General features: G+C 36.9%; 1 protein-coding gene across 1 annotated transcript in view; it reads right to left on the bottom strand.

Moving 5' to 3' along the window:
• LOC131074954 (NAD-dependent malic enzyme 62 kDa isoform, mitochondrial) overlaps positions 1 to 12,485 on the bottom strand; it is a 264,127-nt gene that overhangs the window by 6,440 nt on the left and 245,202 nt on the right. The window contains exon 11 of the mRNA XM_058011705.2: positions 9,397 to 9,510. Within this exon, the coding sequence (XP_057867688.1) occupies positions 9,397 to 9,510 (114 nt within the window). The remainder of the gene's footprint in view (positions 1 to 9,396; positions 9,511 to 12,485) is intronic.

The raw sequence follows: 12,485 nt of genomic DNA, 5'->3' as shown, positions 1-12,485 counted from the left end.
ATCTTTAGTTTGAGGATAGAGTATTCAGAGCAGATTTGAGGGAGTTCAATTTGAGGAAGATTGGTGGAGTTTGGTTTTTGTTTGTGTTCTCTTTCTAGCCGCCGATCTTTCCCTAGCTGGCTGTATAGGTTAGAGATAAGCGTTGGAGTTTTGGAGGAGTTTGGGTGCCCATTTTGAAGGGTTTTGCTGCTGCATTTGAGGTGTCTAGGGCTTATATGCTGAGTGATATTCTTTTGTGGAGAAAAGGCTATTCCTGTAGGTGTGGCGCCCTAATTTGGGTCTCCACTTTGCTGATTTTCACTATTGATTCAATATTGTAAACTCCAAATTTTGTGGGTATGTTGGAAATGGCATTGTGAGATATTTTGATGAACTATTTTGTTCTTATTTTAATGACAAATTGTACTTTCATTTCTGAAATAAATCTGAAAATCATTTATGGTTGTGGGTATTTCTACAATATTTGTATTTGAAAGTATATTTCTGTTATTTCATTGCTGCAAATGAGTTTGTTGTGAAAACAATTTCTGCATCTTTGTCTACTTTAAAACAATTCAAAACAAAAAACAAAAACAATAAAAAAACAGGGTGCATTTTATATTTGGCACCCCAAAAATTTGATTTAGACTTGGACTTGCAATAAGGCAGCAAATATAATAAATTACATAAATGCATAAAAAAATGTACATGATGCATGAGAAACATGAAGAATTAATTTAGAAAATGTAAAAGTTTATTTATATTTAACTTGTCATGAATCAATGATTACATGTGTCATATTTCTCAGATGTACAAATACAAAAATTTCTTTGAACTAGAAAGTAAATCTGAATTATCTTCCTCAACCATGTCATGTCCTTTTGCTTCTACTTCTGTTATTGGCGTTGCTTCTCTGATTCAATAAGATCTTCGCCATAAGCATGGCATCCACATTTTATATGATTAATGTCATCCAAATCAATGACATCATGAGACTGTTGTTAAGCACATAGATATACTGAGAGGAGGGGGTTGGTGGGGAGGAGGGTGAATCAGTATTATGCTAATTCAAAACCAGTTCAACATTAATTACCATTAATAAATTCTCCAAGAATAAAAATATAACTAAGCAATGAGCAAGAACACATCAACACAAAGAATGCCAGATTTATGTGGAAACTTGGAAGGGATAAACCACAGTGAGAATAGCTACTTGGATCTATTGCCCAAATCCTACCTCAAAAAGGATATTAAAGAGCTTACAATATTCTGTAGTGCCAACCTACTGGAGACACCAATCACCAAGAATATTTGCAAGCAACAATCTACATGAGACACCAATCACCCAATCCAATATATGAGCACCAACTCAGAATATGAGACACCAATCTCAAATACATCAAGATACAAAAGATATGTTATGCTGACCTTCGAAGCTGAACCCTCAACATCTTCCTGAACGGATCTGCATCAAAACACCTTCATACTATGCATGAGAAACCTCAACTGAGTTCGCACAACTTTTTCTACTTATCAGTTTTCCTCATGCATCATCAGCTACCAACAAGCCACTGAAATGTATCTGATCGGCAATATATACCTACCCCAGTAATAATTACCATCCTATGTTGACCTAGAGCTCATTTAATAATATCTGCAAGTTAGCTACATGCAAGTTCTTCAATCAAACGTGTAGATAGCTACGTCCTAAAGCCTCTCCAGGAGTGGGTACAGACTATGTGTTATCCAATACACACTCCACAGGCCCCAATGAACATCCACATGCTTCATCCAGCCGGTGTATAGTGAAATATTTCTGGTGCATACATTCAGAACACCAGAATAGTTTGAGAATGGGTCTCAAAGAGGATAATGTCAACATTAAGTTTCCTTCTTCTTGAACTCCACCTTTGAAACTTGAATATATTTGTCTTTGTGTATAGCTTTATCTTCCAAACCACAAGCCATGAAACATCATTGCGGTATAATGCGGTACAAAACAAGTTGCCAATGTATACACAGTATCTGAGAGACAGACGACAAAAACATACCATAGATACTTCTAGATCACTAATAACAATTGAACATGATAACGATGATATTAGTGACATACTACAAAAGATATATCCAGAATAGCTTGACTTTTCTCATTCGGATCACCAATGCTTTGATATGACATGACAGTAATTAAAATTATTGTATCTTCCATACACTACAAATTGAGGGGGACATAATAATAATTTGCATACATCCATGGCTGAATCCATTAGATGATCTGCATGTCATGTCAGAGGTAATTAAACTTCTAGCAACCTTTCGGATACCTTAAAATCAACAACCATGTTGATTGCACCTTTGACATCAATGACAACACTGTGTTCAACAATCTCCCCCTTTGTCATTGATGGCAAACAACAAAATGCCACCAACACAATGCTCCCCCTGAGAGCAATACCTCTTTCAATGTAATTGTATTTGATTTCATTTCACCTCAAGTTTGGCATCTTCTCTAGAATCCCCTTTCTCTTGAATGGCACAACATTTTTACTTCCTTTTGTCTTTTGTTTGCTGTCTGGTTTTTGGTTTTTGTTTTTTTGTTGTCTTTTTGCTATATTTTGGCTGCTTGCTTTAATATGCATATCTTTTTTAGGTAGCATTTTGTAAAAAAGGTTTCGGGTCCCTTCAAAACTTGTTTGTTCCTTAATCAAATTTTTTTTTACTTCCTTTCTACCCCTTTGACATCAATGGCAAATGGTCAAACTAATTCTTCTGCCATCCTCTTATTTTTGCAAGATCACCAAGTTTGCTTGCGGTAGGGAGTCAATACGCTCCCTCAACCTGTGCTTCCTCCTGTTTCTTGAGGAGGGAGCTACTACTCCCAACTTCTACCTGTGATACTCAAATGTCTCCTTTGGAAGAGGTTTTGTGAAGATGTGAACAATTCTCTCCTTTATTTCAACATATTCTAACTTCACTTCTTTGTCTGCAACCTTCTCTCTTAAAAAATGATTTCTTGAATGCTAAATAAAATTTGACAAATGGAATTGTCAAATTGGAGATTTCTATTATATCAAAAATATCATAAAGATGATTACATCATTACAATGAGTAGCACTAGCATTACAACTACTAGTATGATAACAAAATAGGACTTAAGTACAAATATCAAAATGTCAAAATATAGTGAAAGGAGGCCTCTAATCATCTGCAAACTCCTCATCACTGGATCTATTGGACTCCTCACGGTCAAGATCCCCCAAACTAACACCAACCAGCCCTACACTTGAAGTGGTAGCATCCTCATTAACCTATGATGGCTCCTTTGGCTCTACATCCCATCGTGTCATTGGACTTTCTTTGTACACAAGTGTCTTGCAGTCAATGAGATGCAAAGCACTATGTATAACCACAAGCTTCTTTGCTTTCCAAGAGGTAAGTCTATTCCTCTTAAGAGAGTGGATGAAGCTATATGTAGACCAGTTCCTCCCAGCAGTTGAAGAACTAGAAACTTGAGATAGAAAACGAATTGCTAGATTGGTAGTCAAAGATTTCTGACCATGACAATTCCACCACAAAAGTGGGTCCTCCTGTGCCATTGTTTCTATATCCATCTTTGTCACGTTTGAATAACCCCTAAGAGGCAAATTTGGTCCACTCAGTGCAAATTGTGTTAGCATTTCTAACATCATACACTTTATCAATGCACCTAAAGAACCTTGGCTTCACCTCATCATCCTGAATCAGTGTAACTCTACCAAGCCTAGCCTTGTACCACTTAGGATTCAAGGCATAGGCAACCATATGCAAGGGAGTGTTGAGCTTGTCCCATCTATGCTGAATGATTGGCCGAATGTGCTCATTGTAGAATGCTAAAGTGGGGTCCTTCACTCACACATTAGCCCTCATTTGGTCAAGCATAGAATCGATGCACTCATACACCTCTCCAAGGGTAGGTGCATCACCATCCCCATATTTGATGACCAAGATGTAATGTCCCATTTTTAGCAGTCATGAGGCGATTTGTCGTTAGCCCATTTTGCCATGGTCCTGAGGGCTAATTGGGACTTTTTAGGGATCGGTGAAGGATTTGGCCTAGGCAATTCAGTTTCAGGCCAATCGGAGGTGTTTTGACTGGATTTCTAGACACTTTATAATAAGTCAGTAGGGGCGCAATGGCAATGAAATTTTTGATGCATTTTATTATGCCAAAATCTTGGGGTTCATCTTTCACCAACAGGTTTGCCATTTTATGGAGCTATTAATTTATTTGGGCATTTTATGAAAAGAACTAAAGTTAAATTTAAATATTTAACTTTAATGTCTTTTTAAATATGGGGACTATAGTTTTAAGGGAAAAATTAAAAGTTCCCTTTCAAATGGGAGACATAAGGTTTATTATTATTTTATTATAACTTTCTATTATCCCACATTCTTGGTGCATTGGGATTTGAGCCCAAATGAGGTAATAAAAGGAAGCATTAAATGCAGATTTAGACATCTTGGAAATTGTGTCTTGGGATTTATATTTCTGGAGTTTATTCTGGAAATTTTCTAGGCATTTGGGGACGAAATCCCTCAAGTGTGACATTTCTCTTGCCTGTGAGAGACCAGGTTTGGGAAATCTCTTGAAGATAAATTGGCATTAAAGGAAGAGTTCGAACTTCAGTCTGGGGTTGTATGACATTGCAGGGCACGATGATTTGGTAAGCTTCTTTATCAACACTGTGAAATTTGATTGTGTTTGTTCCAGACGCAGAGAAACTTTAGTTCTATAGTATAGTTGTGGTAGCAACTGCAAACAGATGTAGGGTACGTACAAAGCCAACAAGAACACGTGTTGGTGCATATAGTTCGATGAGTTTATTGTTAACCTTTGCAGCCTGAACTTCTTATTCTGCAAACAATGAACAAACGTCCTTTGACTGGGCGTATATATTTACATTTGCTGGGCGTGAGGAACCCTCCTTGTGTCTGGGCATATACAAATATCATTGGCTGGGCATAGAGTCTTTTCTGATTGAGACTTGAGCAGTGTGTTGGCTGGACGTGAGCAGTGTCTTGGCTGGGCATGAGGAATATCAATGGTTGGGCATGAATAACACTTGGCTGGGCATGAAAGTCACTTGTGACTGGGGTGTGTTCAATCTACCTTAAGCAGACTTAATATTCCTTCCTTCGGGCTGTGGCATACCCCTGTGGTTGGTTTGATTTTTGCTGTGTGTGTTGTGCATGGAAGTCATTCTACTCTAGCATTGGTGGCATAGAGTATAGGAGGCTGCAGTAGTGACTTTGGGTGGCGAAGGTATTAGCTGGTCGTAGAGACCAAATTTTCCCCTCAGCAAGTTAACATTCCAGGTTCTAAATGCACTCACTTGACAAATGTATTTGTTTATTGTGAAATGAATCAAATATAAAGTGTTTCTCAAAAAAAATACTGAGATTTCAAATAGCTGGGAAATGTAATAGAACCTCTATTAAATACTTGCTGTTGTTTATTTGTTTGGAAAACAAAGTTGCAGCAGTTGTGAGTGTATAAGTAAACAATATATATATTTGAATGTTTTATATCTCATGGCATATGAACATGTTATAAATGAATGCTTGCAATGAAAAACAAATTTAAACGCATCAGGGCCAACTAAACCTCAATGTCTCAAAAAATCAGACCTTATTGAAGTCAGTAAACTGTTTGTGGTTATACCAACAACAAAATTTGTCAGGGAAAATTACAGCTAATAGGCAGACTATTACACTAGAAAACAAGAGCAATGATGGAGACTATGTATTCTGCATTAGTCCAAAACACATCACTCTTCACTATCTCCTTCACCCTCCTCCCCTGCTCTGTCTTGGCCTTGCCCCACCTATTCCACTCTGTTGTCATAACCATGAGTTGCAGTGCCTCTTGCAACTCAATCATTCTCCCCAAGAGAATGAAATAGGATGCATATCTAGTCTCAACTAGTTTCAGGAACTCCTTCAAGGGTCTTGAAGATTGCACATGAAGTGTGGTGGTTGTAGATAAACATCTGCATATCTCTTGCATCGTTGACCACTCTAATCCAGTCAATCTTCCCCATGTCCTTGAGTGCATTGTTCATGGCATGCACACAACATGGAGTCCACAAATATGTTTGTAGGCTACCTCAATAAGTTTCCCTACAGCTTTGCACACATTTGCTACATTTGTCACTACTTCGACCACAATTTGTGGCCCAACCTCCTCAATAGCCTCCTTGAGGACTTGAAAATGAAAATCAGCATCTTTGCGATGCCTTGTACAATCAACTGCTTTGAGAAAGTATGGGCCCTCTACACATGTAACCATGATGTTGATGAGTGGACGATGGCTAATGTCCGTCCACCCATCCATAACTATGCTGCATCCAGAATCCACCCAACATGCCTTCATCTTCTCCATCAAAAGGAAAATAAATTCAATAAGCATGTAGTTTCAGCCTAGTTTAACAAATTTCAATTTTGAAAACAAAAATTAAATGTTAAAATTTGATGTTGAATCTTGAGGGCAAAATGATGAATGAATCATTCATCATTTTCCCCTCAAGATTCAACATTGGATCTGATTTTGAAATGAAACAAAGAAAAAAAAAAAAAAAAAATTGAAAATAAAAAAAATGAAACAAATAAAAAACAAGAAATAACCTACCTTGCACTTGAAAAATCTCTCCAAATTGTTGTAGAATCCTCCTCCTCCTCTTCTTCTTGCTCCTTGTCACTCCTCTTACACTTGCCCTCACTCAACCTTTTAGTTTTCACTCCTTCAATCACTCTTTTATTAGTTTTCTCTCCTCTTCACCTATCTAGTAAAAAGAATTAGAAATACAAATGTGAGTAAAATCAATGATTTTAGGGGGTTTTGTAATGCACAGGGGGCATTGATAGGGCTCACATCAAATTAGGGTTTAACCACAAACTCGAAAAAAACATTTAAAAATACAAAATTTATTTCATTTTGTGCGCTTTTTGATGCTAGGCAACTGGATACACCTAGGCATCTCCAAGACGCTCGAGGGACACATGGACGTCTTTGAGGCGTCTCTAAGATGCCTGGACATCTCACTGTCTCCGATGGCGCACCAACAACGATGGCGGGAGACGTCATGTCCCCATCTCGAAAACGTGGGGCTGGGGGGGGGCGAATGCGTTCCCGTGGTTCACAGATATTTTTAGATTAATGACCAACATATCTGCTTTCTCAAGATTCCGAGATAACTTGTCATTAGCTTTTACTTCTACCATGATTCTTTTCTCCAATCCCTTGATTTCTTGTCTGGCATGGTATAATTCTTCCACAAGATCCACCTCATCATCTTCATTTTCAGATTTCATACCTCGTGCATCACCTTTTACAATTTCCATAGCCATTGATAGAGTCATATCACCTTCATTTGCAAAGAAACATTGATCATCTTCATCAGATGAATGGCTTTCTTTATTGGTGAAGAAACATTTCCGTATCTTCAAAAAATTCTTCTTTTTGGGCAATAGACTTCTTCCAATTCTTTTGATCTTCATTATTACAATCTTTGTATGGACATTTAGCCATGAAATTAATTCACCACAATTAAAACATTTGAAAGGTAATGTTGATTGCGAAAAATGCGCTGCTACTTTTCGGTCAACATAGAATAGAATGCCGAGTATATCCTATTCTCTCTTGGATAAGGAAATACCTAGTGCTATTGGAGCTGATCACGAGAGATTACCTCAAGGTTCATTTTATCAGGTCTTGACTGGCTATGGATAACTCAGCATTGATGTGTTTCGTTAGTAAACACAAGGGGACTTATGCCTATTGTGAAGATAACCTTTTTAAAACAGGTTCTATAGGCAACTTTAACACTTCATAAGCCTTGCACTCATCAGATATTCAGAATTCATGATGCTGTCCTAGATATTTTGTAACAGATTTTAAAATAAATAGGAAAAAGGAAGGGTAGAGAGATTAATCTATCCTAACTAGAACAACTTTCAAGTTAGTAGATGGAGCTTTCAAAAAACCAAGCCTTGCTTTGCCAGTTTTTTTTGACACAACTAAGCAAAGGCCGATGAATCTTCAAAGGGTGAACACATATTTTCAAATTGCTAACTGCATACATTGAACTCTAAATATGCATAGCATTTCAACATAACATTCAGTAATCAAACTAAGATTAATATATGTTTAGTCTAACCATACATAGGAAATAACACTTAGTTAACTTCCAATGGTATGAACAAAATACTCTATCAAAAACGGAAATATTATTGATCCTAATGTGTTAGAAGGAAAAATATGGTTTGGATGTTTTCTAGATTTATTATCTACAGGTCCACTTAAACAAGCTTTGATCCTATAACTTGCAATAAATTACAAATTTAGGATGTAAAGTGACAAGATGAAAATTGATCAAAAGTTTCGAAAAACCATTAAAAAGTTGAGAAACTTGACATAAAAATCAATGAAACATGTCTACGAAACATTTAAAGATAGGAAGTATGGAACGATTTGATAATATTATAATTGTTGTAAAGTTTATAATATTTACTATTCAAATTTATGACCCCTAGAGACAATTGCTTCCAGTCAAATTATGACAATGTGTGATCAGAAGCCTCTTGTGAAGTGTTTGAGTTGAGATTTGTAAATTGCTTAGCTTAGATATCTTAATGTATTTGTCAAATTAGGCCTCAGCAGATGCAACACAATCTAAACTCTTCTGTTGCTACTTGCGTGCGCTTCATTGGGCAGAAAGAGCAGAAAGACCAACAGATAGAAAATGTTTCCTACCTATGTTGCCCTTGTTTTTAAGAAATGCATGTGAAAGGGAAAGACATTTTTTTCATCTCATTCAAAATAACTCAAGTGCTGCCATGATGATTAGCAACAATCTCTCCTCTTGATGATTAAGAAGAACCACTAACAACGAAGCTTGGAACTTATAGCAGAATTACTTAAAGCTTGTGCGAAAATATTGCATGTAAATTATAGAAATCTGTTCCTTCTGTGTTTTCATAAAGTACAATTCCTTAATTCATGTTCTAATTTAAAATTGATTCAATATTCAGAATTATTTTCCAACAAAGTTAGAGCTAATTATCCTCAATTTCTTGTCACTGGTTCGAATCAGGCTAACCCAGGTTTATGCATCTATAACTAGATCACAAGACAGTGAATCACACATTCATAGAATTATCATCTAATCATAATTTAGAAATGTACAGTGGGACTTAAAATATCATTGTATGTTTTCTAAACAATAACTGATGCAATGGAAATGGGGAGTTATTAAAACTCAATGCAATTGAACAACCATATATGGAAAAGCACTTCAAACATTTCATCACAATCACTGTGATTGTCAGAGACTAGATATGCATTCTATACTTCAAAAGAAAAGAAGCACAATGGTATACCACTTCAGCAAGATTGGATCCTTCTCTTAAACCTTGAGGACCTAGTTCCTCAACTTTTCTGGCAAATGGTGCAGCATCGGGGTCAAGGTTTCTCCGCTCCTCAGTTATCAAACCCTTTTTCCATGGCAAAAAAGCTATCAGTTTCATGTTATTAGTCATTTAAACTAGAATTACAATTGCATAAAACGAAATCCGATTGAGATTCTCGATGAACTCTTAGAACTTTAGATATTTCCCATGGAGAATTAACACATACATGAGCAGATTTCATAAATATCAATAAAAGAATAATCACATACAACACCATGATTGCAACTAATGCTATCCAAATTCATTTAAATATGGCAGTTTGTCATAGACTAAATACTGGATGGGGTTTTACCACAAAGCAGACGGAAGGAAATAGGATTTTGGTTCTTAAAGATGTGATCACAATACCATGGAAATAGTAGTTTGTTCTGCTATCATTTGACAATAAACATAACAGCAAAGGCAGGCATGCATGCAAGAAGTCAACACAACTCTAGCAGTCAGGGCACTGTAAGGCTGCCACCAACCAATATATCAAAGTACACAATGTTCTCTCATTTCCCATCTTATTCATGAAAATGATTGTTTCCTGCTAGATAGGGTATGAATTCAGGCATCTGCCCTCAACAAAAGATAATAAATACTTCTTTATTATGTAAACCATAGTTGGAAAAATCGGACATGGCAAGAACTTGGCAACTTAAAAAAATGCTTAAATTTCATTAAAAACACAATTTGTTTGCAATCAAGTACAAAATTGCATCATCATGTGAAACCCTACAATAGTCATCTAGCAAATATTATGAATCTATGATGATTGCCTTTAAGAATCATCATCATAATTCATAAATTGCATATTACAACATTTGACATCTTCCTCTTCCCTAGTTTAGTGTAACTTGGGGAGGTTGATTTGACCAAACCAATCGACACCTCTAATTTGTTGTCTACCTTTCTTGTGCAAGGCAGAAGGTTATACTATATTTTATAATAATAATAATGGCATTTGAATTTTTGATACTCATAGTATGATACTTCATCATTGATCAATGATAGTAATAAAGATAATTGTCTATGTTGTCAATTCTGGTCTCCACTCCCAAATCCCCTCATTATAATCAAATTTCTTATATGAAAAGAGATCCCAATAACTAGTGGGGGTCTAGAAGTGAAGATCCCAACGGGGTCGAGGGGTGACGCCCCTAGTGGGGTCGAGGAAGGCAGTGCCCCTCATGGGGGTCTGAAGTCAATGTCCTCAATGAGGTCAAGGGGCAGCAACCCTTGTGGGGGTTTGGGGGCAATGCCCCCATCAGGTTCAGGGGCAGTGCCCCCACCACGAAGCCCAAATTAAGGCCTGTGAAACCACTGTTTACTGCTATATCTGATAAATTAACTACAAGAAATAATAATATACATGACAATGCATACCAAATGCAGCTATAAATATATCGTTATTCGCACATGAAATTATTACTGAGAAGAAGACGAGAGATGGTCAACCAAGGATTACAATTAGTCTGACTATACTATACTACCTTCCTTGGCGGTACATAACATATTTAAAGGACCCAACAGTTGTCAAGGGGAACACAACCGTCAACCAACCAACACATTAACTATCTGAGAGTGACAAACCACTTAATACGAACAATTAATTCATTGGTAGATGATAAATATTATCAAACATAACAATAGGCATTTTATGTTGACTACATCATCCCCCCAAAAAGAAAAAGTCATCTTCTAGACAACAAGTAATCATCAAGTAATATTTGGGAAGACTATGAAATATCCCAGACCAATTTTTTTCAATTTTTCAATTACAAAGAGTAATGCAACACACATCCGTTGGGTTAGCACTTAAACCAAAACAATGCGGAAAACAACTCTAACCAAGAATGTACACCAAGATCCCCGGTTGGGCAAGGCGTGAGCATATGGTGAGAGGGTCTTAAAGCATTCTGAAAGTAACTCTAACCAAGAATGTGCCCAAGATGGACTAACATATGGTCAGAGGATCTTGGTGCATGCTGAAAGCAACTCTAACCAAGAATGTGCTCAAGATGGACTAACATATGGTCAGAGGATCTTTACAATTACAACTGCTGAAAGGAAAACTCGAAACCAAGCATGTCCTTTCAAACCCAGGGTGGGAATGCAGCTACCATATGGCGGAGATGCTAAGAACTTAGAAATGGAATTAAATGTAAACAACAAGCGTGAAATGAAAATGAGAAGAAATGCTACCAGTACTACTGTTCAGCTTACAATATGATAGTAAATGCTTGCCAAGATCATAGGATTAAGACTATACAATGCTGTAAAAATATAGAAGGCTCTCCCACGCTTAACAAAAATGATAAGTCCAAGAAACTCTACTCAAGGATCAATCTTAATATTCTGATTTATGACAGACCTTCACGTGAAATGCTTAATCAACAACACATGGAATCACTAAAATGCTCATTACTCTCTCAATACTAGTCCAAATGACCCAAAACCAAAAGCAATGGCTTCCTATGAAGGAGGCAACCCAACTAATACCAAGAAATCAGACATTAACCCAACAAATTATTTATCACGAACCCCAAGGCAATTCCCAGCAGTGAGGCCAGGCAAGAATGGCGATTCTTCTCTATAAAATAAAACACTTCATATTAGAATCTGCAAATTTGCACAAAGGAGCGCCCAGCCAAAACAAGAGGAAATATGCAATACCCAAAATGAATATGTTTTTATTTTGAAATATATGAGTGAAACTACAAATCTGCCCTGCTAACCGCGACTCCCGAAAATGAAATGAAATGCAAATAACTAAACTTCAAGCACAACTCAAGCTACAATGCAATCCCCACTACAAACTCTCACAACTACACTAAATCACCACTAGTTGCTATCTTTCAAGCAAGAAGCAATGCCAAGGCTAGGAGGCATTCATTCCTCGAAGCAACCCCAATACCATTCCGGCAGAGTAACATTACAATAGACATAAGATGGCAAATGAAGGGAAGAGGCCTCCATTTATAAGCTTAACAAGGGATCTCTAGAGGCTTCTAGAA

This window comes from Cryptomeria japonica, chromosome 11, assembly GCF_030272615.1.
Source record: "Cryptomeria japonica chromosome 11, Sugi_1.0, whole genome shotgun sequence".
NCBI classification, from domain to species: domain Eukaryota; kingdom Viridiplantae; phylum Streptophyta; class Pinopsida; order Cupressales; family Cupressaceae; genus Cryptomeria; species Cryptomeria japonica.
The sequence above is the reverse complement of the archived record's forward strand: the minus strand, read 5'-3'. Positions and strand labels throughout refer to the sequence as shown.